The sequence below is a fragment of the Oncorhynchus mykiss genome, chromosome 1 (assembly GCF_013265735.2).
Source record: "Oncorhynchus mykiss isolate Arlee chromosome 1, USDA_OmykA_1.1, whole genome shotgun sequence".
NCBI classification, from domain to species: domain Eukaryota; kingdom Metazoa; phylum Chordata; class Actinopteri; order Salmoniformes; family Salmonidae; genus Oncorhynchus; species Oncorhynchus mykiss.
Genome location: NC_048565.1, coordinates 46,632,131 through 46,657,587, shown reverse-complemented (window position 1 = coordinate 46,657,587; position 25,457 = coordinate 46,632,131). Strand labels below are relative to the sequence as shown.

At 45.3% G+C, this 25,457-nt stretch overlaps 1 protein-coding gene across 7 annotated transcripts in view; it reads right to left on the bottom strand.

The window, feature by feature from the left end:
* LOC110524008 (neuron navigator 2) overlaps positions 1–25,153 on the bottom strand; it is a 104,429-nt gene extending 79,276 nt beyond the window's left edge. For 5 of the 7 annotated variants that reach the window (XM_036978712.1, XM_036978741.1, XM_036978757.1 and 2 more), the window contains exons 1-9: positions 24,610–25,152; positions 15,944–16,061; positions 15,145–15,197; positions 13,402–13,474; positions 13,034–13,262; positions 12,575–12,646; positions 11,894–12,024; positions 6,029–7,055; positions 5,610–5,728 (exon numbers count right to left, since the gene is read on the bottom strand). In XM_036978712.1, coding sequence (XP_036834607.1) covers positions 5,610–5,728; positions 6,029–7,055; positions 11,894–12,024; positions 12,575–12,646; positions 13,034–13,262; positions 13,402–13,474; positions 15,145–15,197; positions 15,944–16,061; positions 24,610–24,867 — 2,080 coding nt within the window. In that variant the 5' untranslated portion in view covers positions 24,868–25,152. Of the gene's footprint in view, positions 1–5,609; positions 5,729–6,028; positions 7,056–11,893; positions 12,025–12,574; positions 12,647–13,033; positions 13,263–13,401; positions 13,475–15,144; positions 15,198–15,943; positions 16,062–24,609 lie in introns of all 7 variants that reach the window. The other 2 variants (XM_036978702.1, XM_036978728.1) reach the window with 2 other exon arrangements.
* Between the last annotated feature and the right edge of the window lie 304 nt (positions 25,154–25,457).

The following is a 25,457-nucleotide window of genomic DNA, read 5'->3' as shown; positions in this document are numbered from 1 at the left end:
GAAAACACTAAAGCAGGAAGTACTAGTGACTTGCTCTATACTGAAGTGGTCAGATGACGCGGATGCTAAGCTACAGGGCTGTTTTGCTAGCACAGACTGAAATATGTTCTGGGATTCCTCCGATGGCATTGAGGAGTACACCACCTCAGTCACCGGCTTCATCAATAAGTGCATCGATGATGTTGTCCCCACAGTGACCGTACATACAGTGGGGAGAACTAGTATTTGATACACTGCCGATTTTGCAGGTTTTCCTACTTACAAAGCATGTAGAGGTCTGTACATTTAAAAAAAAAATAAAAATCCAGAAAATCACATTGTGTGATTTTTAAGTAATTAATTTGCATTTTATTGCATGACATAAGTATTTGATACATCAGAAAAGCATAACTTAATATTTGGTACAGAAACCTTTGTTGGCAATTACAGAGATCATACGTTTCCTGTAGTTCTTGACCAGGTTTGCACACACTGCAGCAGGGATTTTGGCCCACTCCTCCATAGAGACCTTCTCCAGATCCTTCAGGTTTCGGGGTTGTCACTGGGCAATACGGACTTTCAGCTCCCTCCAAAGATTTTCTATTGGTTTCAGGTCTCGAGACTGGCTAGGCCACTCCAGGACCTTGAGATGCTTCTTATGGAGCCACTCCTTAGTTGTCCTGGCTGTGTGCTTCGGGTCATTGTCATGCTGGAAGACCCAGCCACGACCCATCTTCAATGCTCTTTCTGAGGGAAGGAGGTTGTTGGCAAAGATCTCGCGATACATGGCCCCATCCATCCTCCCCTCAATACGGTGCAGTCGTCCTGTCCCCTTTGCAGAAAAGCATCCGCAAATAATTATTTTTCCACCTCCATGCTTCACGGTTGGGATGGTGTTCTTGGGGTTTTACTCATCCTTCTTCTTCCTCCAAACATGGCGAGTGGAGTTTAGACCAAAAAGCTCTATTTTTGTCTCATCAGACCACATGACCTTCTCCCATTGCTCCTCTGGATCATCCAGATGGTCATTGGCAAACTTCAGACGGGACATGCGCTGGCTTGAGCAGGGGGACCTTGCGTGCGCTGCAGGATTTTAATCCATGACGGCCTAGTGTGTTACTAATGGTTTTCTTTGAGACTGGAATCCCAGCTCTCTTCAGGTCATTGACCAGGTCCTGCCGTGTAGTTCTGGGCTGATCCCTCACCTTCCTCATGATCATTGATGCCCCACGAGGTGAGATCTTGCATGGAGCCCCAGACCGAGGGTGATTGACCGTCATCTTGAACTTCTTCCATTTTCTAATAATTGCGCCAACAGCTGTTGCCTTCTCACCAAGCTGCTTGCCTATTGTCCTGTAGCCGATCCCAGCCTTGTGCAGGTCTACAATTTTATCCCTGATGTCCTTACACAGCTCTCTGGTCTTGGCCATTGTGGAGAGGTTGGAGTCTGTTTGATTGAGTGTGTGGACAGGTGTCTTTTATACAGGTAACGAGTTCAAACAGATGCAGTTAATACAGGTAATGAGTGGAGAACAGGAGTTCTTCTTAAAGAAAAACGAACAGGTCTGTGAGAGCCGGAATTCTTACTGGTTGGTAGGTGATCAAATACTTATATCATGCAATAAAATGCAAATTAATTACTTAAATATCATACAATGTGATTTTCTGGATTTTTGTTTTAGATTCCGTCTCACAGTTGAAGTGTACCTATGATAAAAATTACAGACCTCTACATGCTTTGTAAGTAGGAAAACCTGCAAAATTGGCAGTGTATAAAATACTTGTTCTCCCCACTGTACATACCCCAACCAGAAGCCATGGATTACAGGCAACATCTGCACCGAGCTAAACGCTAGAGCTGCCACTTTCAAGGAGCGGGACACTAATCCGGACTCTTATAAGAAATCCTGCTATGCCCTCAGACAAACCATCAAACAGGCAAAGCATCAATACAGGACTAAGATTGAATCCTACTACATCAGCTCTGACGCTTGTTGGATGTGGCAGGGCGTGGAAAAATATTACGGACTGCAAAGGGAAACCCAGCCGCGACGACAGGCTAAATGCCTTTTATGCTCGGCAAGCCACACTGAAGGATGCATGAGAGCATCAGCTGTTCCGGATAACTGTGTGATCACGCTCTCCGTAGCCGATGTGAGTATGACATTTAAACAGGTCAACACTCATAAGGACGCAGAGCCAGATGGATTACTAGTGAAGGCTCCTCAGATGAGGAAGGGGAGGACCATCCTCCTCAGTGAATTTCATAAAAATGGTAAAATATTGAAAAGTTAACCTTTTTAGATAGAACTATACTAAATATATTAACTTGTAACCAAATAACTGATTAAAACACACTGTTTTACCTCTTGGTACATTGACTTCAATACAAAACCTAGGTTGCTCTTGGTTCTCACCCCCTTTCATTGACCCCCACAGTAATTATGACAACAAATGTAGCTGGCTAGTTTAGTTACTCAAACACCCGGCTCAAACAGAGGGATGCAATGTCAGCTAGTTGGCTATGACTATACAACACAACATAAGAACTCTTCCAAGTCAAGGTAATCTTTTGGCTTTTTTATTGCCACCAGGGCCCACCGGCGTAACTGCTTACTGACTGTACACTGTAACGTTACTGCATGATTGTAGCGGGTTTACTAGCGCATTTGTTCTATTAGCTGTGTTACTTTAGCTAATATGGGAACAACGATGTAGGCTGTGTGTAGCGGTTATGACATGGTTTGGCTTGGAAAGGTTTTTTCGCCTGGTCACATATAGCTGATGTGTTGTTCATTGAAGTCCACAAATGAAGGGAAAGGGTGAAAGGAGGAGAGTGCATAGAGGCGAGAAGGAATACAATGTGGCTGCTATGAAAGTGAACTGTGTTTATGCATGATCAGGGGTGAATTCATTCCGCCGATCCTGTTGAAAAACGTTTCTTAAACGGAAACAAATGAAACGGGGATAAAAATACCTGAATTTGTCCAATAGAAACTCTCGTTTGTAACTGCTGGACTAATGATTACACCCTAGATAAGCTAGATGCAGGCAAGAGTGTGCAAGGCAGAATTTAATGTGTCACTGTCTGTTCATGTGTCACTGTTTGTCATCTCAACATTTTCTCCCGACCTGTTGTGCACCAACGTTGTAAACTTTCATTCACAGGCTAGGTTGTAGCATGATGGGTATAAGGAAAATGCAAGTATCATGTAGTAGCCTAAACCTATCTATGCTACATTGAGCTGGGTGAATGGAATATGAATGACAGACATCCAACATGCTGTAATAGAAATAGGGCCATGCTCATGAAAAAAAATGGTCCTCCCTCATCATAAACGGGACTGACCGCCACTGGTCTTCACTGACATTTTCAACCTCTCCCTGACCGAGTCTGTAATACCTACATGGTTCAAGCAGACCACCATAGTCCCTGTGCCCAAGGAAGCGAAGGTAACCTGCCTAAATGACTACTCATGTCTTTAGCCATGAAGTGCTTTGAAATGCTGGTCATGGCTCACATCAACACCATCATCTCTGAAACCCTAGACCCACAACAATACGCATACCGCTCCAAAAGATTCACGTATGACGCAATCACAATTTCCCTCCACACTGCCCTTTCCCACCTGGACAAAAGGAACACCTAGGTGAGAATGCTGTTTATTGACTACAGCTCAGCGTTCAACACCATAGTGCCCTCAAAGCTCATCACTAAGCTAAGGACCCTGGGACTAAACTTCTCCCTCTGCAACTAGATCCTGGACTTCCTGACGAGCCGCTCCCAGGTGGTAAGGGTAGGTAACAACACATCTGCCACGCTGATCCGCAACAAGAGGGCCCCTCAGAGGTGCGTGCTTAGTCCCCTCCTGTATTCCTTGTTAACCCACGACTCCAACACCATCATTAAGTTTGCCGATGACGCAACAGTGGTAGGCCTGATCACCGACAACAACGAGACAGCCTATAGGGAGGAGATCAGAGACCTGGCCATGTGGTGCCAGGACAACAACCTCTCCCTCAACGTGATCAAGACAAAGGAGCTGATCGTGGACTACAGGAAAAGGAGGGCTGAATTCTCATTGACGGTGTTGTAGTGGATCAGATCGAGTGTTTCAAGTTCATTGGTGTCCACATCACCAACAAACTATCATGGTCCAAACACACCAAGACAGTCGTGAAAATGGCACGACACTGCCTATTCCCTTTCAGGAGACTTGGCATGGATTCCCAGATACTCAAAAAGTTCTACAGCTGCACCATCGAGAGCATCCTGACCGTTTGCATCACCGCCTGGTATGGCAACTGCTCAACCTCCAACCGTACGGCACTACAGAGGGTAGTGCGAACGGCTCAGTTCATCACTGGGGCCAAGCTTCCTGCCTTCCAGGGCCTCTATACTAGACGGTGTCAGAGGAAGGCCCAAAAAATTGTCAAAGACTCGAGCCACCCAAGTCATAGACTGTTCTCTCTGCTACTGCACAGCAAGCTGTACCGGAGTGCAAAGTCTAGGTCTAAATGGCTCCTTAACAGCTTCTACCCCCAAGCCATAAGACTGCTGAGCAATTAATCAAATGGCTACCCAGACTATTTGCATTGACCCCCCCCCCCTCCCCCCACACACACACACACTTTACCCCCTACCTACATGTACCTATTACCTCAATTACCTCGACTAACCTGTACCCCAGCACATTGACTCGGAACTGGTACCCCTTGTATGCAACATAGCCTCGTTATTGTTATTTTATTGTGTTACTTTTTTTATTTTCTTAAAATTGCATTGTTGGTTAAAAACTTCTTCGGGATCGGTGTCTCTTCCAAGGGACGGTTGAGCTAACGTGGGCTAATGCGATTAAGCATGAGGTTGTAAGTAACAATAACATTTCCTAGGACATAGGGTGAAACACTGAAATAATACCATGCTATTGTTTGAGGAGAGTTCAGTTTTGAACATAAAAAGTTATTAATAAACAAATTAGGCACATTTGGGCAGTCTTGGTACAACATTTTCAGTCTAAAACTTTGCACATACACTGCTGCCATCTAGTGGCCAAAATCTAAATTGCAGCTGGGCTGGAATAATACATTACAACCTTTCTCTTGCATTTAAAAAAATAACAAAAAAATACAAAAGAACAGTTGTTTTTTCTTTGTATTATTTTTTACCAGATCTATTGTGTGTTATTCTCCTACATTCCTTTCACATTTCCACAAACTTCAAAATGTTTCCTTTCAAATGGTACCAAGAATATGCATACAGGCAGTTCGATTTGGGCATGTCATTTTAGGCGAAAATATAAAAAAGGGGCGAATCCTTAAGAGGTTTAAGGGTTTTTAAGTAAGTAAGCATTTCACAGTCGTATTCAGCGCATCAAATTTGATTTTGATTTGAATTTCGATTTTTGCCGTTCACAACACTCATCTTCTTAACTACAGTCTTTTACCGGAACAGTGAAAAAAAGACCCCGTTTCAATCTGCATGTGCAGTGTGAGGAGAATCTCTTGAATAACTACTCAGCAAACACAAATGTCTAGTATGCTCGGAAAGCTGTGAGATTTAACCAGTGAACGGACATTGTGATGTACAGCGACACATGTACTCATACATCGTAGTGAGCCAGTCTTACCTGTGAGGTCCGACAGGGAGTTGTGTGCTGATTTGCTGTAGGCTGCAGTCTCCCTGTGACACTCCAGTGACCCTGCTGCCTCCATCATCATGTCTAATCCGGTCACATCTGGCTGAGACCTATAGGACATGACAGCAACAACAAAGACAGTGAGAGATGTCACAGAGCCCGCTCTCAGTCTACCTCTCTGTGCCTCTCTCTACCTCTGCGCTCCATCAGAAGTAAACAGTTGCCAGTGAGTATATGTAGTTCAGTCCTCTCCAATTAGTCATTTAATATCATCTTTAAGCTTATACAGATCCTCGACAATCGGTAAAAAGGTTTGATATGTGGTATGTATAAAATGTTTGACATTGTGGTATATTCCTACTATCAAACTATGAAAGCTCAAATTCTGTACATCAAAGCGGGCGTAGTACCTGTACATGAATGGTGCAACAGTAGCAGTGTTGGGGTGGTTGTATTGCTGCTGAGGATGAGGTAGCTGAACACTGATGGTGTTGCTGGCTGTGGTAGCGACTGGGGGCACTCTGTTGGTGTGGTGATAGTGAGACCTCCCTTCAGAGGCGGCCAGGCTGGAGCAGGAGCTTCTGCTGTCCAGCTGGCCCTTGTGCACCGAGAGACCACCACCCCCACCGGCCCTCAAAGTGCGGGGCCTCTCTCCATCTCGACCAGAAGAGGTCTTCCCTGCCTTGGAACCTGGCTTTGGTATTCCACTGTGTGCTGCTGAGGCTGAGCTCTCCTTTGTGCCACTGCCAGCCTTGCCTCCTTTTGGGATGAAGCTAGTGATCTTGGCATTCCTCTTGGGCTCCGCTGGGTCTGAACCTTCTACCTCCTGCCTGGTGTTGTCCCTGCGTAACTCCTGCTCTGTGACTGACCCCAACTTGGAGCCTTCCTCCTGGGCCTTGTCTCTCTCCTTGAGCCTGGCCTTGTCTTTCTCCTCCCCAGTCTTCAGAGAGCTCTTCCTGGGGGTGAGGGCCCGGCTGAAAGTGCGCTGGGCAATGCCCTTCAGGGCCAGTTTGGGGCTGGTCGCCATTGAGCTGCGGGGCCGGGAGTTCCCATTCGCCTCTTCCAGGGGATCCACGTCGGTGGGGCGCACCTCCATCGCTTCCGTCTCCTTCCCCGTCGGACTGTCAGTCAGGACTCCAGCTGCCTTGGAGGTTCCTTTGGTGTTGAAAAGCTTGAGTTTCTCCAGCATGGACTTCTGGGCAATGACTTTAGGGGGGACCTCTAGGGGTGGGGCCACGGGCTGCCTGGTGGGAGGGTCCTGCTTGACGGACAACATGGAGGAGGTGGCACTGTGCTTGACGTTCAGGGACTTACTCCTCCAGGGCTTGCTGCTGTTGCCTGCATCGGGCTGGGGGATGGAGGAAGAAGAGCAAGCATTGATGGGCCCTGGAGACAGACCATGCTCAGTCATGATGGGGGAGGCCATGGAGCTTCTCTCTGTGGAGATACACAAACAGAGGCAGGGAGAGATGAGGGAGGACAGAGTGCCTGCTGTAGATCGAGATCTCTCTTTGAATAGTTATAATTGGGATAAGGGATCGAAAGCCATCGATCACGTGACACCATTCATTCCAATGTGAAGACTCAGTAGCGCATTGAAGCCAAATGAAGTCGGTTAAGATGGCATCTCATGGAGACATAACATGCGCTGTTTGACTTTCTCCAGGAAGTGACATTGCAGGCTAGTTCAGCGCTGCCCCCTCTCATTGAGTAACTCCAGTTGAAGGCTGACTGGAGTACTGCAAGCTGCCATTAGAAACAACAATTATCTTCTTCTGTGTGCAATAAAAAAAAAGATGGTTCAAGGACATAGATCTGATGTATTAGAAGCAATTATTTGGTACCATGATTGTCTTCTAAACATTGACCACAAAGATTGACCACGAAGATTGTAATTTTTCCATTCACTATAATGGGGGATCCTGTTTTCTGCCTGCCTGCAGTTGGCCTTGAACCTCTGTGACTTCAATGAGAGGCGGCAGTCGTTCTCCCCTGGGATGTCTGTCTGTCTGTCTGTCACTCACTCACTCACTCACTCACTCACTCACTCACTCACTCACTCACTCACTCACTCACTCACTCACACTGGTCTCCATGGCTACACTGGGCTTCACACAATACTGATCTAATGCAATACAAAATGATTACTCTGTGAATTACATGCTGAGTAAACACATACACGGATTGAAGTGGATTTAACATCAACAAGGGACATCCATAAGGGATCACCATTTTCACCTGGTTTCACCTGGTCAGTCTATGTCATGGAAAAGAGCAGCTGTTCTTAATGTTTTGTACACTCAGTGTATAAGCTAAGTGAATTATGCATGTGTGCGATTTACTGCATGTATGTGTTACAAAGCTCAACATTGTTAGAGCGTTATTTGTGAGCTGAGGTGTGTGTGTACAATTTGGTATAAGAGTCATGAAATACACTCCAAAATTTGAAATATTCATTGCAAACAGTTCTGATCAAAAAAATACATATTTCTCAGTATGATTTAGAGTACCCAGCAATCTTTAACATGCAGATATTTAATGATCAATTAGCTGGGAATTCTATTGTTATTAACATCCTTTAAGCATATCTGACCTACCTCTAAGTCCAGTAGTCTACATGGGCAACAACAAGCAGGGAAACTCGCTTCAGACGTTAATCCACTCTCAGTAAGCACACCTTCAGAGTAAACCCAGCCACATACCTGTCTTTTACCATGCCTGAGGGGAGGTAAACAAAAATGTACTGCCCCAGCTAGCAGACGTTTAAATTTCAAACCCAAACATCAGCGGCCGGTTGTGTACAGTTTAGAGTGCAAGGCTATGCAGAATACCTGGGAGAGAGAGTCAATCATGAAAGCCTGTCTGTTCTTGCCAACTCAACACTGAACACCAGTGACCATATACAACTGTCACACACACACACACACACACACACACACACACACACACACACACACACACACACACACACACACACACACACACACACACACACACACACACACACACACCTCAGCTCACAAATAACGCTCAAACAATGTTGAACTTTGTAACACATACATGCACACATGCATAATTCACTTAGCTTATACACTGAGTGTACAAAACATTAAGAACAGCTGCTCTTTTCCATGACATAGACTGACCAGGTGAATCCAGGTGAAAATGGTGATCCCTTATGGATGTCCCTTGTTGATGTTAAATCCACTTCAATCCGTGTAGATGAAAAGGAGGAGACAGGATAAAGAAGGATTTTTAAGTCTTGAGACAATTGAGACATGGATTGTGCATGTGTGCCACTTAGAGGGTGAATGACAAAAGATGTAAGTGCCTTTGAAAGGGGTATGACAGTAGCTGACAACTGTGGGAAGCATTGGAGTCAACATGGGCCAGCAACCCTGTGGAACGCTCGCAACACCTTGTAGAGTCCATGCCCAGACCAAATTGAGTCTGTTAATGAGGACAAAAAGAGGAATGCAACTCAATAGTAGGAAGGTGTTCTTAATGTTTTTTTTACTCTCGGCGTGTTATCAGGCTCACTTGTTAAGCTCATAACCCTGGCTAGGAAGTAGCGTGTTTCAAGTGCAACATTTATCAGCAGTGTTGCGCACCAGTCTCCAACAAAACGTACAACTCAACACCAAACCCTTTCCCTCCCCGAAAAGAGTTGATTCTTCCCCAACAAATGGATACCCAGCAGGTGTCCTGGCCTCTCTGTGTCCACCACTAGTGCTCAGGTTTACAGGTCAAATCACCAGGGACACTTGGCCAAAAGCACTCAACTCCCCGTTAGTTACACTATGTACTCAGTAGCTTCAGACGCTCCATACGGTATACTTCCCAGTGTCCCCGTGCCGTGGAAAGGTGTGCTCACAGCATTCCCAGCCCGGCAGCTGCTCCAGGGTCTAATGGTCAAGTGCAGCGGGAAACTGTTTTACATTCTCAATTACTAGACCGTAATTCTGTTTGTGTGGGAACCCTTTAACGATCATGAGTACTTCCTTTCACCTCAGTTACTCGCGGCGACATACGAGTGTTCTGTTCCACCGGGTGTAACTAGAAACACATTGGACCTTTCACATCATATAGTAGGACAGAATTGAGGTGAACAAGATTTTTTTTTTTGTGATTGTGGCGAATTCATTGTAGTCGTCATGTCTCTCATTCACCGCCTAAAGAAATGCATCTACGTAGCACATGTATAAGTGAGTTAGACAAAATGCTCTGGTTCTTTATAGACACTGGTAGCTCAGTTGGCAGATCATGGCACTTGCAACGCCAGGGTTGTGGGTTCGGTTCCCATGAGGCACTTGTATGAAAATGTTGGCACTCACCCCTGTAAGTCGCTCTGTGCAAGAGCGTCTGCTAAATGATGTAAAAAGTGAAAGTTCCTTCACATGAATAAACACAAATAGAACACCATCTGGGATAATCATCCTGTTCTAGCAGAGAGGAACGACAGTGACTTTACTTCATCAAATCTCCTGTTGACTCCACTACAATAAACATTTTGTAACGCATAAGGACAGACAGACACATAAACAATCTACAGCCAAGCTCTAGCGTCTACTGTTTCACTAGCATAACCCTATACCCCCCCCAGTCAAAATTTGGCAACAAAAACAAATCTATTTACTCCCCCCCCCCCCCTACTCACCCTCTCAGATGCTCCTTGATTGACAGGTCAGGAATGACAGTGGTCATTGTATAGTTCCAATCATGCTTCTATCCTCTCCCAAGAAGTGAACACTAACCTTTTCTGATTCCCGTAACTCTCACTGTGTCCTTTCCACCAGAGATCTACACTTAACAAGCTATGAGGCTCTCTCCCTCACCGCCTATCTTTTCCCCTCTCTACCCTTTCCTATCTGTTCAGCTCTCGTTCACTCGCTATCCCACCCTCCCTGTCGCTATCCCACCCTCCCTGTCGCTATCCCTCCCTCTCTGTCGTTCCCTTTATCCCTCCCTCTCCTTACCACAAGTACACTAATTAGGGCTCAATCAATGCACAGTGAATGCCTCATCAACACAGCAGCAGCAGCTTACCACAGGCTGGCTTAAGTAGACCGTAGACTGGGTTATCCAGGCCCCGGCCCAGCCAGAGCGCTAACTCCCACTGTCACGCTGCTCTGCTCGGCTCTGCTCTCACTAACATACATCACAGTACTTGGGGAGTACCGCCTGTCTGGCTTCATACCACCGAGGACTCAATCTGTCAATCTAGGACTTAGTCGTACAGTGAGTATACATTATGGGATGTATAATTCTACGTCAAACAAGGCCACCTTTTCATACAGATGTATTTACACCACTACGATTGTAAAGCCATGGTGTGATGTGACGTCCACCACACTATAATCCAACACAGAGGCAGGAATAAACAGTAAATATAGGCTTCAGAAAGGAGAGGAAGTGACACATTTGTTATGTCAAATGTAGCACTTTGCAGTGCTCAAATAGAGGATAAGAAGGTGGCGAGCCAGCTGAAATTATAGGTGCCGAAATAGCTCTTTACTTCACAAACAGAAATGGCAACGGCTTAAAGGTTCTCTTTGAAGCATTTCAAATAAAACCTCAACCCTAAACCTAAGACCTAATGTAGAAAGACACCGGAATAATTCATATCTTTCATTTCGTGTAACATTTTACCTCGAACGATCCACAGGGGAGCCTGTACGCCACAAGGTCAGCTTGAGTGGCACCCGTGTTTGTTAAATCATTACCTGCTCCTCTTAAGAGCAGAGGAAATGTAAAGGCAGAAACCACGTTTACATAGGTCATCTATCTATGTGTGTGTGTGTGTGTGTGTGTGTGTGTGTGTGTTTAGGATCACTGTCTATGCGGTTAGCTATTTAGGTGTGGTGTGTGTGTGTGTGTGTGTGTGTGTGTGTGTGTGTGTGTGTGTGTGTGTGTGTTCCGGCTCGGGGAAACCATGCCTTCTCACCTCCCTGTGGTCCAGTCTGTTAATGTACCTCTAATGGTGCGACTGTTGACAGTTCAGTCACACGGTAGTGGATAAATGGTTCTCTCCCAGCAGACAGCTGTTTCCCACACCATTCTTCTAAGGAAGAGGTCTTTAACTCGCAGCACGACTCTAGCTACAACCAGCTAACAGCACACAACTAATAGACTGTACGATAGACAGGATTGTTACCAATCCAGATGTGTTTAGATATTTCTCTGTTGTTGTCGCCCTGGACGACCACCCATTGATTTTTAAAAAGTGGTTTCCCTCTAAAAGCACAGACCCGACATCCTCCTGTACTGTAACTCACCTCTGTCGCTCCTGGAGGGCTTGGGCTTGTCGTAGTGGTTGAAGCTCTGGCTGCGACGGTTGCCGTTGGAGGCCGCGCGGGGCTTCCCCTCGCTGCCTGGAGCTGAGACCCGCATGGTGGGAGCTGGCAGTCTGTGGGCCACAGGGGGGGGGGGGGGGGACAAAAGTTACAGGTTCAATAAAACACCCAACAGTATAAAAAACATCTCCTAAAGAGGATTACATAATATTCCTCAAATCAGTCTAAATAACTCCCTTTTAAGGAGTGCATTCAGCATCTCGTGAGAACTTGAACAGACAATCTATGGACAAGAGTTCAAGAAAGACGCATGTGGTTGCACAGTTATTCCATTAGGTGGTGCTATTGCATAACCTCATGCTGGGCATTTCCCGAACTCATCAAAAGCTACTGCACATACTCACACACAGTAAAACAGAATACTTTTTTCTTTAAGGACAAGTTGAAAAGCACTTCCAGTCTACTGAAACCATGCACACAGCAAACCCACCAGGAAGCAAGTGTTAACACATCAAAAGTAGTCTAACATACTACAAGACAACCTGAAGTTAGGTGGGAGAATGGGGATGGTGGCAGCTTTTCAAACACAATACGTGGTGCCTCTCCAGTGTGAGTGGATTGCGGCATGCAGTGTCTATGGAAGTGAGATAGAGGAGAGCTGACCTAGAGGATTTTCTCTGAGCCACAGAGAGCTTTAGCCCTTTACTCTGAGTGGAAGAAGCCTTGGATGACAGACTGCATGGAGGAGAAAAGAGAGAGACAGGTAAGAACGAATGTTAAGAGTAGACAGAGATATGAAAGCTGATTGGGTGAGACCAAGAGGATCACAGAGATTTGGACCAGTTAACGGAAAGCGAAGCGATTCACAGACGTGGAATGAAGGTGGCCCGCTACGCATGGAAGGCGCAGAAGACGAGACCACGCGAATGGATGACATAAACAAACCTGAGGAACCAGTGTCATGAGGAAACATGAGGAATCAACGTCACATTTTATGGGGAATGACTGGGGGGGGGGGTCACTCACAAATAACCTTGCATACTATATCTGAATCTTCTCCAAACCATTGATCTCTTGCCATTTGTGGAAGCTGGAGGTTGGGTTGTTACAAGGTACTGTTACCTAGACAGCATATCTGATGCTGCTTTGTGTGCTGGTGCGGTGGAGCTGTGGGTATGATGGGTGTGGGTCTGAGCGGGGGCCGGTGACCCATGGGGAGTATGTCCAGGCTGGTTGCTGTGCTCTGGGTGATGAGAGGCCTGCTGCTTCAAGACCTTCTGCTGCTGCTGCTTGTAGCGGGACAAGCTGAAGAACAGGCCCAGGATGGTCTTCAGGTTCCCATGAAGGATCTCTGCAATAGGAGGAGAGACCGAGAGGCTGGTCATCTTTGGTATCATTTCCTCTTCACAGTCGGCTCTAACGTGGAGTTACTCGTTAGAGGCTCTAGATGAGAAGTCGATATGAGGGAGAGTGTCCGGTAGATGACGTACCTTCTGCACTGAGTCCCTGGATGTTCACCCCTTTAGCTGCCAGGAATCCTAGGCAGGTATTGATGTTCTCAATCTGGGGGAGAGGGGAGAGGAGAGAGGAGGGCATGGTACTTTGTCAGCGCAGATAAAGCAGAGTCATCCATTAACAAATATTTCCCCCCATACAATGATAAGGTAATATTAGGCTTGATGTTCGTCTGCGATGTAGGAAAACCTGAGTCAAATCAAGAACCATATGGTCCTCTGTGGATTATATCCAACCACTAGTGATGCAAGGTGAAATAATTCTGTCTAATCCACAAGCAGAAATCATCCTTCAGACAGTTCAAACATAGTAGTAAAGGAGTAGAACTAAACTAGCATACAGGCCACAATGGAATGATTAACCTCTCTTAATTCAGACCTTACCACAGATCTTTTCATGCAATTCACAATAACCCATTGGTAAGAGCAGGGACGTTTCCCAACAACTAAAAGCAACATGTTTCTGAGGAAATCTAAACGTGTTCCCACCCATTACACTAAACTCCAGGAAGTTCACTTTGAGGGAGCGCAGATTACTGAAAGACTTCCATTCATAGAGCTACTTCTTATTTTAATAATACTTTCCCAATTTCTGGCCCGCCACAAGAGAAAAAATGTTGTACAACAATGGGATCTGTCATTTAATGTGTAGGGGAGCTGGTGCTGGTGGGTGAGCCAGGGTGAGTCAGCTAGAGTGAGATATATTAGACTGAGGGAGGTGGTCCAAGTGACAGACAGTTTGTAGGAGTGAAATAAGGTCAGAGAAAGAGAATGAGCTGCAAAATTGAAAGCAAGGGAGATATCTAATAATATTAAAGTTCCAACACAGCAGTTTTTATCTGAACATCAAGTCATTTCTGGTTAACAATTAAGTACCTTTACTATCATAGTTTTTAATTCAAAGGGTCAAAACGTCAACAAAAGTAGCTTTTAATAAGCAAAGAGCAATTACTCAAGCAAGATTTTGCTAGGACTGCCTGGTCTGAGTAAGGGCGGGAAACCTGAAAACGAGCTTTTATTGGAAGAGATGTTTGGTCTCTTTCTTAATGGTCTACTAACTAATTTGCCGCGTTGTGATGCCTCCCGGCAGGCTAAAACTCCGTCCCACCGAAACAGGCGGAAATTTCAGGCTGTCTTTTCAAACAACTCTTACACCGAAAGGGCATTGTCAAAACGTTCACAATTTCACAGTATTATTTTAACTTCAAAGTGTAGAAATATATATGAAACACATGAATATCAGGTTTTTTGACTGCACTGGGCCTTTAAACTAATTATCTTGGATTATCATACAACCAAAATAGAGGCTTCTAGAGTATGTCGAGCGCGATCACAACAATAACGAAGTGAACGGATGTTTAACCCATGGATCCACGGATAAGTATGATAGGCAAGGGAGGTTGTTTGGTTGTCAGCGGGACACCGGTCTATTTAATGCCTCCCCACAGCCTCCCTACCGTGTTAGTAGGGCATCAGTAGAAAGGCCGTTCTCTTACAGGAAACAGTGAGGAAAGAAGCACATGCCACCAAGGGTCCTCACTCAGCGTCAGGATTTCAGATTTGGGACGGATCATCCGGTTGTGTTCGCACAATTACCACACATGCGATAGCTCATTATCCGTACTATGAAGTACTGCTAGGCTCACGCCTCCCTGTTATCACTGTTTTAGGGGCTGGAGGGCTGGTTCCCTTATGTTACAGAATAAACACAACACTCACCATCTGAGTCTGGCTCTTTGGGTAGCCATTGATGTCTTCTATCTTCTCATTCGCTAGAAAAGAATGATGAAAAGAGAGCGAGAGGGCATGAAAAGAAAGAGGACATTTAACGATGACGTAACACATCCTCCTTGGGACTTCCCCTGCACTACGACGAGTCACATTGAAGACGCCCGTACAGTGTCTATCCTAAAGCAGTAATAACTTACGCTAACCGTGGGAAGCAGCCGGGTTTTGCACCTGATGCCATCTCAGTCAAATACCACCGCTATGATCCTCATTTAGCCTCCGCTAACCACGCTGCCTCTATTCACCCCACTTAAATATAATGTACAGTGCAGACACACAGGAAATAATGACAGGCTTGGCTGCTCCACTTCTCATCCACCCTGGCAGGCTAAAGGCAGAGCTGGAATCTCAAATTGCTGAATTTCCGAGCAGGAAAGAGTTTTAAAGACCCTCCTGATTTTAAAGACCCTCCTGACCTAAAGATCCCGCCTAACCTCTCCACAGTAAAGACCCGTAGAGGCCACTTGAGTTGGAGGCCAGAGAAGAGAGAGGCAAGAGGCCACCGAGTTGGAGGCCAGAGAAGAGAGATGCACTGTGACATATCATACTCATCATAGCACACTAATATTCGGCTATATGATATGATAAGCATGCAAAAATGTTGTTCTTGTCATTGCATTGCAATGGAAAGCCAATAGGAAACACATAATGGTTACATGGAAGCATTCCAATTGATCTGCTGATTTAAAAAAAAAAAAAGTTACCAATAGAATGCCAGGCAAGTCCTTACCGACAACCTGTATGATCTCAGCCAATAGCACTCCATCTGTAACATCCTGCTGCAAGTCCTTGATCAGTCGCTGACGGCCCGACTTCACCAGGTAATGGTTGGCCCAGTCCGTGTAAATCTGCCCAACAACAAAACACATAGGAATACAATTTTACATATTAGAAATACAAGCAATTCACTTAATACCAGACCATTACCAGTTAATGCAGGCAAAGCAATAGCCTGTAGATAACCCCTTTCAGAACACACTCGCTTTTCAAGGCGTGACACTCACATTCCTCCAGAAATCAGGCCAGCGAGCACAACGTACGTTCTGCTCTGAGAGTGAGGAATCATGTCTTTCAAAGAGTAGGAAGTATGACGTCATGTATTAAGACAGAAACTCACTGGCTGAGAGCACCGGTGTGTGGTGTCTGTAATCTGAGGAGCTTTGCTCATAATTGGATGATTACTACTGCTGCATTTTAACATCTCAGTAATTTTAACATCTCAGTCATTTTAACATCTCAGTCATATTTTAAGTCTGTTTGATCTGACGGAAAATAGTCTACACTTTTTTGCCCCAAACTGTTTATGAGATTATTATGCTTATACTGTAGCTAGATAATACAGATCCACCCAGAGTTTACGCTCTATGAGAATCAGGGGGATAAGTACTTCACCATGCTGTTAAGAGGAGTTACCAGGGGGATAAGTACTTCACCATGCTGTTAAGAAGAGTTACCAGGGGGTTAAGTACTTCACCATGCTGTTAAGAGGAGTTACCAGGGGGATAAGTACTTCACCATGCTGTTAAGAGGAGTTACCAGGGGGATAAGTACTTCACCATGTGGTTAAGAGGAGTTACCAGGGGGTTAAGAGGAGTTACCATGGGGTTAAGAGGAGTTACCAGGGGGTTAAGAGGAGTTACCATGGGGTTAAGAGGAGTTACCAGGGGGTTAAGAGGAGTTACCATGGGGTTAAGAGGAGTTACCAGGGGGTTAAGAGGAGTTACCAGGGGGATAAGTACTTCACCATGGGGTTAAGAGGAGTTACCAGGGGGTTAAGAGGAGTTACCAGGGGGTTAAGAGGGGGTTAAGAGGAGTTACCAGGGGGTTAAGAGGAGTTACCAGGGGGTTAAGAGGAGTTACCAGGGGGATAAGAGGGAGGCACCAGACGGGTAATCGGACATGAAAGTGAAACAGATGAAGACAATCTGTGGGTTTGAATGGCAAAACTGAACAGGTGATCGAGGGTAGGTAGAGTGCTTAACGTGGACAACAGAAAGTAGCCTGGCAGAGAAAGATGGTTTTAAGAAATGTACACCTTTCAAGGTACTATAAAGACATTACAAAACAGCTAAGAGCACAACACAGGTTTGCTATTCTGTTTCCTGCATGGTGTTTCGCTGATCTGTTTCTGGTGGATTTGCATGAGAAAAAAAAGAGTGTTGAGTTTGACACTAAAACCTCAGGCTGTCTCCTACAGATAAAGCTATGACTTTCACTATGGAACAAAACACAACGCAACAATAGGGTCAATGAAAAGTCACAAACCAATCAAGTAGCTCATGAAGCTCAATATAGATAAATAGTTACAAATGTGCATAATTGCTTTCAAAAACTGTGAAAACTTAATGTGAAGAACTTGAAAGTAAAATGGCGCCAGAGAGGAAGGCATATGTTTTACGTGTCGCCAACCTGTTGTGTTTTTTTGTTTGTTTATTTACGTTGTTTGTAACTTATTGTTTCACTTATTTTTGTACATACCCTCTCTTATGACCGAAAAGAACTTCTAGACATCAGGACTGCGATTACTCACCACAGACTAGCAGAATGCTTTTTTGCCTTACACGACACTGACGAGCCCGACGCGAAGGATATACTGCTTTCTCGGGAACAGGCCCAGATCCCCGTGATTTGCGTGAAGAGAAGGCAGAGAAAAAGGGTCCAAAGGGCGGGCTGCTTTCTGATAATTCGTAGGCGATCGAATAAACCCCCACTTCCCTCCATTCTGCTAAAAAACGTACAATCTGTGGAGAATAAAATCGACGGAGTCGTGGCTGAATCACGACACTATCAACATACAGCTGGCTGGTTACACGCTGTACCGACAGGATAGAACAGGGGCGTCTGGTAAGACAAGGGGCGGCGGACTATGTATTTTTCTAAATAACCGTATCTAAGGAAGTCACAATATCGAAGGAAGTCTCGAGCTATTGCTCGCTTGAGGTAGAGTATCTCATGATAAGCTGTAGACCACACTATCTACCTAGAGAGTTTTCATCTGTATTTTTCGTAGCTGTTTACATACCACCACAGTCAGATGCTGGCAATAAGACAGGATTGAATGAGCTGTATTCCACCATAAGCAAACAAAGAAACGCTCACCCAGAGGGGGGGCTCCTAGTAGCAGGGGACTTTAATGCAAGGAAACTTACATTTCTATCAACATGTTAAATGTGCAACCAGAGGGGAAAAAAACTCTGGACCACCTACACAGTGACTTGCGAAAGTATTCACCCCCTTGGCATTTTTTCCTATTTTGTTCCCTTACAACCTGGAATTAAAATAGATTGTTGGGGGGGTTTGTATCACTTGATTTACACAACATGCCTACCACTTAGAAGATGCAAAACATATTTTATTGTGAAACAAACAGGAAATAAGACAAAAAAACTGAACACTTTGTAGAGCCACCCTTTGCAGAAATTACAGCTGCAAGTCTCTTGGAGTATGTCTCTATAAACTTGGCACATCGAGACACTGGGATTTTTGCCCATTCTTCAATGCAAAACTGCTCCATCTCCTTCAAGTAGTATGAGTTCCGCTGGTGTACAGCAATCTTTAAGTCATACCACAGATTCTCAATTGGATTGAGGTCTGGGCTTTGACTTGGCCATTCCAGACATTTAAATGTTTCCCCTTAAACCACTCGAGTGTTGCTTTAGCAGTATGCTTAGAATAATTGTCCTGTTGGAAGGTGAACCTCAGTCCCAGTCATTCTTCCAGAGATTTGAGAAACAGGTTTCCCTCAAGAATTTCCCTGTATTTAGCGCCATCCATCATTCCTTCAATTCTGACCAGTCTCCCAGTCCCTGCCGATGAAAAACATCCTCACAGCATGATGCTGCCACCACCATGCTTCACTGTAGGGATGGTAACAGGGTGATGAGGTGTTGGGTTTGTGCAAGACATAGAGTTTTCCTTGATGGCCAAAAAGCAAAATTTTAGTCTCATCTGACCAGAGCTTTGCAGCTCCTACAGGGTTATCTTTGGTCTCTTTTTTGCCTCTGATTAATGCCCTCCTTGCCTGGTCTGTGAGTTTTGGTGGGCAGCCCTCACTTGGCAGGTTTGTTGTGGTGCCATATTCTTTCCATTTTTTAATAATGGATTTAATGGTGCTCCGTGGGATGTTCAAAGTTTGATATTTTTTTATATCTCAACCCTGATCTGTACTTCTCAAAAAACTTTGTCCCTGACCTGCTTTGAGAGCTCATTGGTCTTCATGTTGTCGAGCTGTTTTGCAAGGAGGAATGGGAAAAAATGTCAGTCTCTCGATGTGCAAAACTGATAGAGACATACCCCAAGCGACTTACAGCTGTAATCGCAGCAAAAGGTGGCGCTACAAAGTATTAACTTAAGGGGGCTGAATAATTTTGCACGCCCAATTTTTCAGTTTTTGATTTGTTAAAAAAGTTTGAAATATCCAATAAATGTCATTCCACTTCATGATTGTGTCCCACTTGTTGTTGATTCTTCACATAAAAATACAGTTTTATATCTTTATGTTTGAAGCCTGAAATGTGGCAAAAGGTCGCAAAGTTCAAGGGGGCCGAATACTTTCTCAAGGCACTGTATATCCTCCTGATTCCTGCTTACAAGCAAAAATGAAAGCAGGAAGCACCAGTGACTAGGTCATTAAAAAAAGTGGTCATATGAAGCAGATCCTAAGCTACAGGACTGTTTTGCTAGCACAGACTGTAAAATGTTCCGGGGTTCCTCCAATGTCATTGAGGAGTACACCACATCAGTCACTGGCTTCATCAATAAGTGCATTGATGACGTCGTCCCCACAGTGATCGTACGTACAGTACATACCCCAACCAGAAGACATGGATTACAGGCAGCATCCGCACTGAGCTAAAGGCTAGAGCTTCTACTTTCAAGGAGCGGGACTCTAACCTGGAAGCTTATAAGAAATCCTGCTATACCCTCCAATGAACTATCAAACAGGGAAAGCGTCAATACAGGACTAAGATCAAATCGTACTACACCAGCTCTAATGCTCATCGGATGTGGCAGGGCTTGCAAACCACAGACTACAAAGGGAAGCACATCCGAGAGCTGCCCAGTGAAACGAGCCTACCAGACGAGCTAAACTACTTCTATGCTCGCTTTGAGGCAAATAACACTGAAACATGCAAGAGAGCACCAGCTGTTCCGAAAGACTGTGTGATCACGCTCTCCGCAGACGATGTGAGTAAGACCTTTAAACAGGTCCGCAAGGCACTAAAGGTAGTGCGAACGGCCCAGTTCATCACTGGGGCCAAGCTTCCTGCCATCCAGGACCTCTATACCAGGCGGTGTCAGAGGAAGGTGCTAAAAATTGTCAAAGACTCCAGCCACCCTAGTCATAGACTGTCCTCTCTGCTACCGCATGGCAAGTGGTACCGGAGCGCATAGTCTAGGTCCAAAAGGCTTCTAAACAGCTTCTACCCCCAAATCATAAGACTCCTGAACATCTAATCAAATGGCCACCCAGACTGTTTGCATTGCTCCACCCCCCTTCTTTACACTGCTGTTGATTTGATTTGAACAGCCATGTATATCCTATAGCTAGCTACCACTGAAAACAAAAGGCTCAGGGCTTAAGTTACCTCTCCAACCAGACAGAGAAGGCGTGTGTAGATCATAGACTTAGACATTACATCATTGTATCTGTCCCATTATGGTGTCTGTGAGTAGTACATTTTATTAATCTACTACTTCCATGAGTTGGCAAACAAACTGAAAAGACAAATACTGCCACCGGAACTGTGTTGTTTGAACAGGTATAAAGCCAAGGTGGGCGATTTACTGCCACCTGCAGTTATGGAATGTTTGCTTGAGAGCATAACTCATTGGCTGATCCCTCCCGATGACCTGGACGGAATTATATGATCTTTCTTAACCCATAGGAAGTCCCACCCAGTTAACTACTTCAAAATGCTGAAAGTCATCAATGGCGCTTCCCATACTAAAACATACTCCATCTATCGCTATGGTGTCGATCCTCTTTCTTACATCTCACAGCATGCGGACGCTGCGTGAGCCAAGAAACACGAACCACAAAGTGCGGCAGACAGTGAGAATATTCTTGATATAACATTGAATGAGGCGAGCACCGCTTTCACCATCCAGCTGGGGTGTCCATTAGTAAGCATTAGTCATGTCTAACACCGTCATTGTTTAACAAAATATCAAGAGGCACCTACTGTCTATCACAGTTCTACACCCCCAGTAGCTTGACTTTCTGTTTAGAACCAGAAATCTTGCTTGTTTGTAGGTGACCAAATACTTATTTTCCACCATAATTTGCAAATAAATTCATAAAAAATCCTGTAATGTGATTTTCTGGATTTCTTTTCTCATTTTGTCTGTCATAGTTGAAGTGTACCTATGATGAAAATTACAGGCCTCTCTCATCTTTTTAAGTGGGAGAACTTGCACAATTGGTGGCTGACTAAATACTTTTTTGCCCCACTATGGTGAAAGATTAGAATGAAAAAACCTCTTTCTGGGATTTTTTTAAATCTCTTTTGCGTCTAGTTTTTGTTTTATGATTTGTTTGTTTGTCCACACTGCTAAATATGTGTGATTTATGGTCATTAGGTGGAGGTTACCCGACAAGCCCTTTTGTGCTTTTTCCCTCCTGCGTGTAGCCTTTTAGCTTTTTTCAGCTGTTACAAACTGTCTCTCTATTTGTGAAAATTAAAATAAAATAAACTAGTCTAAACTCTATGGTCCACCAGCTCCCTCGTCTATATCCTGTCCTGTCCAGGTGGGAAAAGCCAACACCAGGGGGCAGTGTTGGTGTGTGTGTGTGTGTGTGTGTGTGTGTGTGTGTGTGGCCAGTGCATCCCATGTGTCAGTGGACCAGAGGTAATCTATTCTAACACATCATGTTACTGTTCCCCCCTCCTCCTCTTCCTCCCTCAAAGCCACTCTATTTCATTATTAATGTCCTACACACACACACACACGCACATACACACACACACACACACGAATAACTCATCCAGAATTAGGCTGCGTCTGATCCTACTTTTTGTTTGTTTGTAGTATTGCAGAGAGAAACCGAGCACTACTCCACCCAACCAAACCTTATGCATTACGGCACCACTTCAGACCATCGGCGGTGTTCATCTGATCCTCACATAAATAAACACGTAACCATCCTGGTGGAATGGAACCCTGTCTGTGGTGGTGTTCGGCTGGAAGTCAGTGCAGGCCAGCTGGATGTGTGTTTACTGCAGAAGAAGGCTGTGGTGGTGTTCGGCTGGAAGTCAGTGCAGGCCAGCTGGACGTGTGTTTACTGCAGAAGAAGGCTATGGTGGTGTTCGGCTGGAAGTCAGTGCAGGCCAGCTGGATGTGTGTTTACTGCAGAAGAAGGCTGTGGTGGTGTCTTAAAGGGATTCTCTCTTCCTGGTAGGACCGAACGAGCGGTTGCAGACCCCCCCACACGCACAGTAGGCCTGCTAATCTCATTAAACTCATGCCGCCAGCAGCAGGTGTTGTCGAGTAGCAAATGACTACCAGCGATCTTCATTATACCGAATGTCATGTACTGTGTGAATGTAGCTGATAAATCACGTTTTAGGTGGAAGAGAAGCTGTGTATATTCTCATTTGGTAGAGAGAATGCAGGTAATCAGCAGTAAGATTCACTGTGATCTTCTTCACTGATGTGCTGAGACTGTGTCAAGGAATAACTCATTTTGTCTGGTTCACTGGGCGTACAGTGTTCATTGTGAACATACTGTGCTTCCATTCAGGAAATATCTGGGATCTGAAGACTGAGATCTGGTTGTCGCTTCTCCAAACTTTCCCAATATGTAAAACAAACACACTCCAATCCCACTGGGCACACACTGGTTGAATCAACGTGGTTTCCACGTCATTTCAATGAAATGGACGTTGAACCAACGTGGAATAGACGTTGAATTGACGTCTGTGTCTGGTAGTTCTACGCCACAAAACACCACACTGGCTAACTCTTCATGATTCCATAATGTACCAATCCCAGAAAGAGGTATTTTCATTCTAATCCTTCACCATATGTCCCCCATTAGGATACGCCAACAAAATAAAAAGGAAATATGAAATTCAACAATATTATTCTACGCTTGTGTGTTCCCGTTTTCTCTCCAGTTGGCCCCCTGGCACCCCAGCCCCATGAACTCTGTAGCCGGGCTGCAGTGTGGAGCACACTGAGCCACAGCACAGTACTGCCACTCCAAATAGAGCGCTGGAGAAAACCCCCTGACCGCTGTTCACTCTCACTGTGTAATGATAGGCTATGCAGGAATCTTTCATCCTCCCCACCACATGAAGAGGAACATCAGCTCCTGCTGCCTGCCTGGGACAGTAGGCTATGGGATAGGCCAAATTCACATAGGCTACATATAGGCTATACATGGCCAGGCCAGCAATATAGTCACAAGACCGGCACTCCTGGACTATAATCTATAGTCACTTTCAGTTGAACTATAATCTTTGTACAGTTCTGCAAATATACGAATATAAAGGCATACGTTAGCAGACATCAGCCAGACCAGGTGTGTAGAGCTCTTAAAGCCCATCTGCCTGCCACTCACACATCTGCCTTCCACTCACACATCTGCCTGCCACTCACACAGGCCAACATAAGGGGTTAAAATTCTCACACCAGCAACTGCCATGAGGCCAAACCCTGCTGTTGTATTCTGTTCTCACTGCGAACCTTAGTCTTTTCAAATTTCCCCGTGAGAAAGTAACTAAGGTACGTCGAAGAGAATTAGATATCTATTGAAATGAATGCATTACATACAGAAGATTTCAAACAAACACTTCCTTGCATGGGGCTCCATGAGTGGCGCAGCGGTGTCAGGCACTGCATCTCAGTGCAAGAGTTGCCACTACAGTCCCTGGTTTGAATCCAGGCTGTATCATATCTGGCTCGTGATTGGGAGTCCAGTTTGGGCGGTGCGCAATTGGCCCGGCGTCGGCCGGGTTAGGCAGTCATTGTAAATCAGAATTTCTTCTAAACTGACTTGCCTAGTTAAATACGACACAAGCTCCACATAGTAGTGACAGTGAAGACAAGGGAAGAGTCGTCGTTCTCTATGTGCACCGCTGAATGACCGTCTGATTAGAGTATTAACTCCTCCTCTTCACTGCCTTAAACAACATGCGACTAATGCTTTAACCTGTGACATATGTTTACATTACTTACCACACACACACACGCCATTCATCATTACGTGCCTTAGACACATTAGCCTGCATCTCTCCTATACACACAGCAGCTGCAAAACGCCGATAGTGTTCGCTGTCCAATTACGCATGCTGAACAGGTGCAGAGATCCTATATTTTATCCCAGTTCACTCCAGGTTTTGTCTTTTTAGTATGCAACAAATATGAGATGGAGAAGAACAGTGCTCTGACCTGAGGGTCCTCTCGGTCTTCACTCTCTGCGGTGGAGAGGCTTCTGTTGGGGGTGGGGGTCGTCTCTCCCTTTCCCTGGCCCTCTCCCTGCCGGTGAAGGGCTTTCAGGGGGCTGTGTCTGAGGGCTGGAGGTCTGGCCCTGTGAGGGCTGGAGGTCCTGGACCTGGCAAGGTTCTGTGCCTGAGGGATGGGCAGGGCGCTGTGCACCGGTTTGGGTAGTCCTGACTTCATCTTAGAGGCGACCAGAATTGCCAGCATCTTCCACTCATCTCAGAAACCTCTCCACACACTCACACACATACAAGCACTCCAAATCTCCCTCTCTCCCTTTCTCTCTCTCTCTCTCTCTCTCTCCGCTTCTTTCTAGGAAGGTTGGCCAAAAGCAGCCATACTCTCACACAGAAGCTCCACAGCTGGGGTAGCCTACATATAGACATGTACAGCAGGAGGATCTTTGTGGTACATACAAACTCACCAAAACTCACACACACACACACACACACACACACACACACACACACACACACACACACACACACACACACACACACACACACACACACACACACACACACACACACACACACACACACACACACACACACACACACACACACACACACACACACACACACAGACAGTCCAATAGTAAACCTTTGGAAACGGCTCTGGATGCGACGCTCGGAGAGATCAGAGCTCTGTTTGTCCAGGCAGACAGCAGAAGTGTCTTACAGACTCTAATGACTAAACACCGTTGGGTGGCAGCCTGGAGGGACGTACAGCAGTATCCTCCTCCTCCTTCCTCAGCTTGTCAAGTAGTCAATGGAGACAGCCTCTCTCTCTCTCTC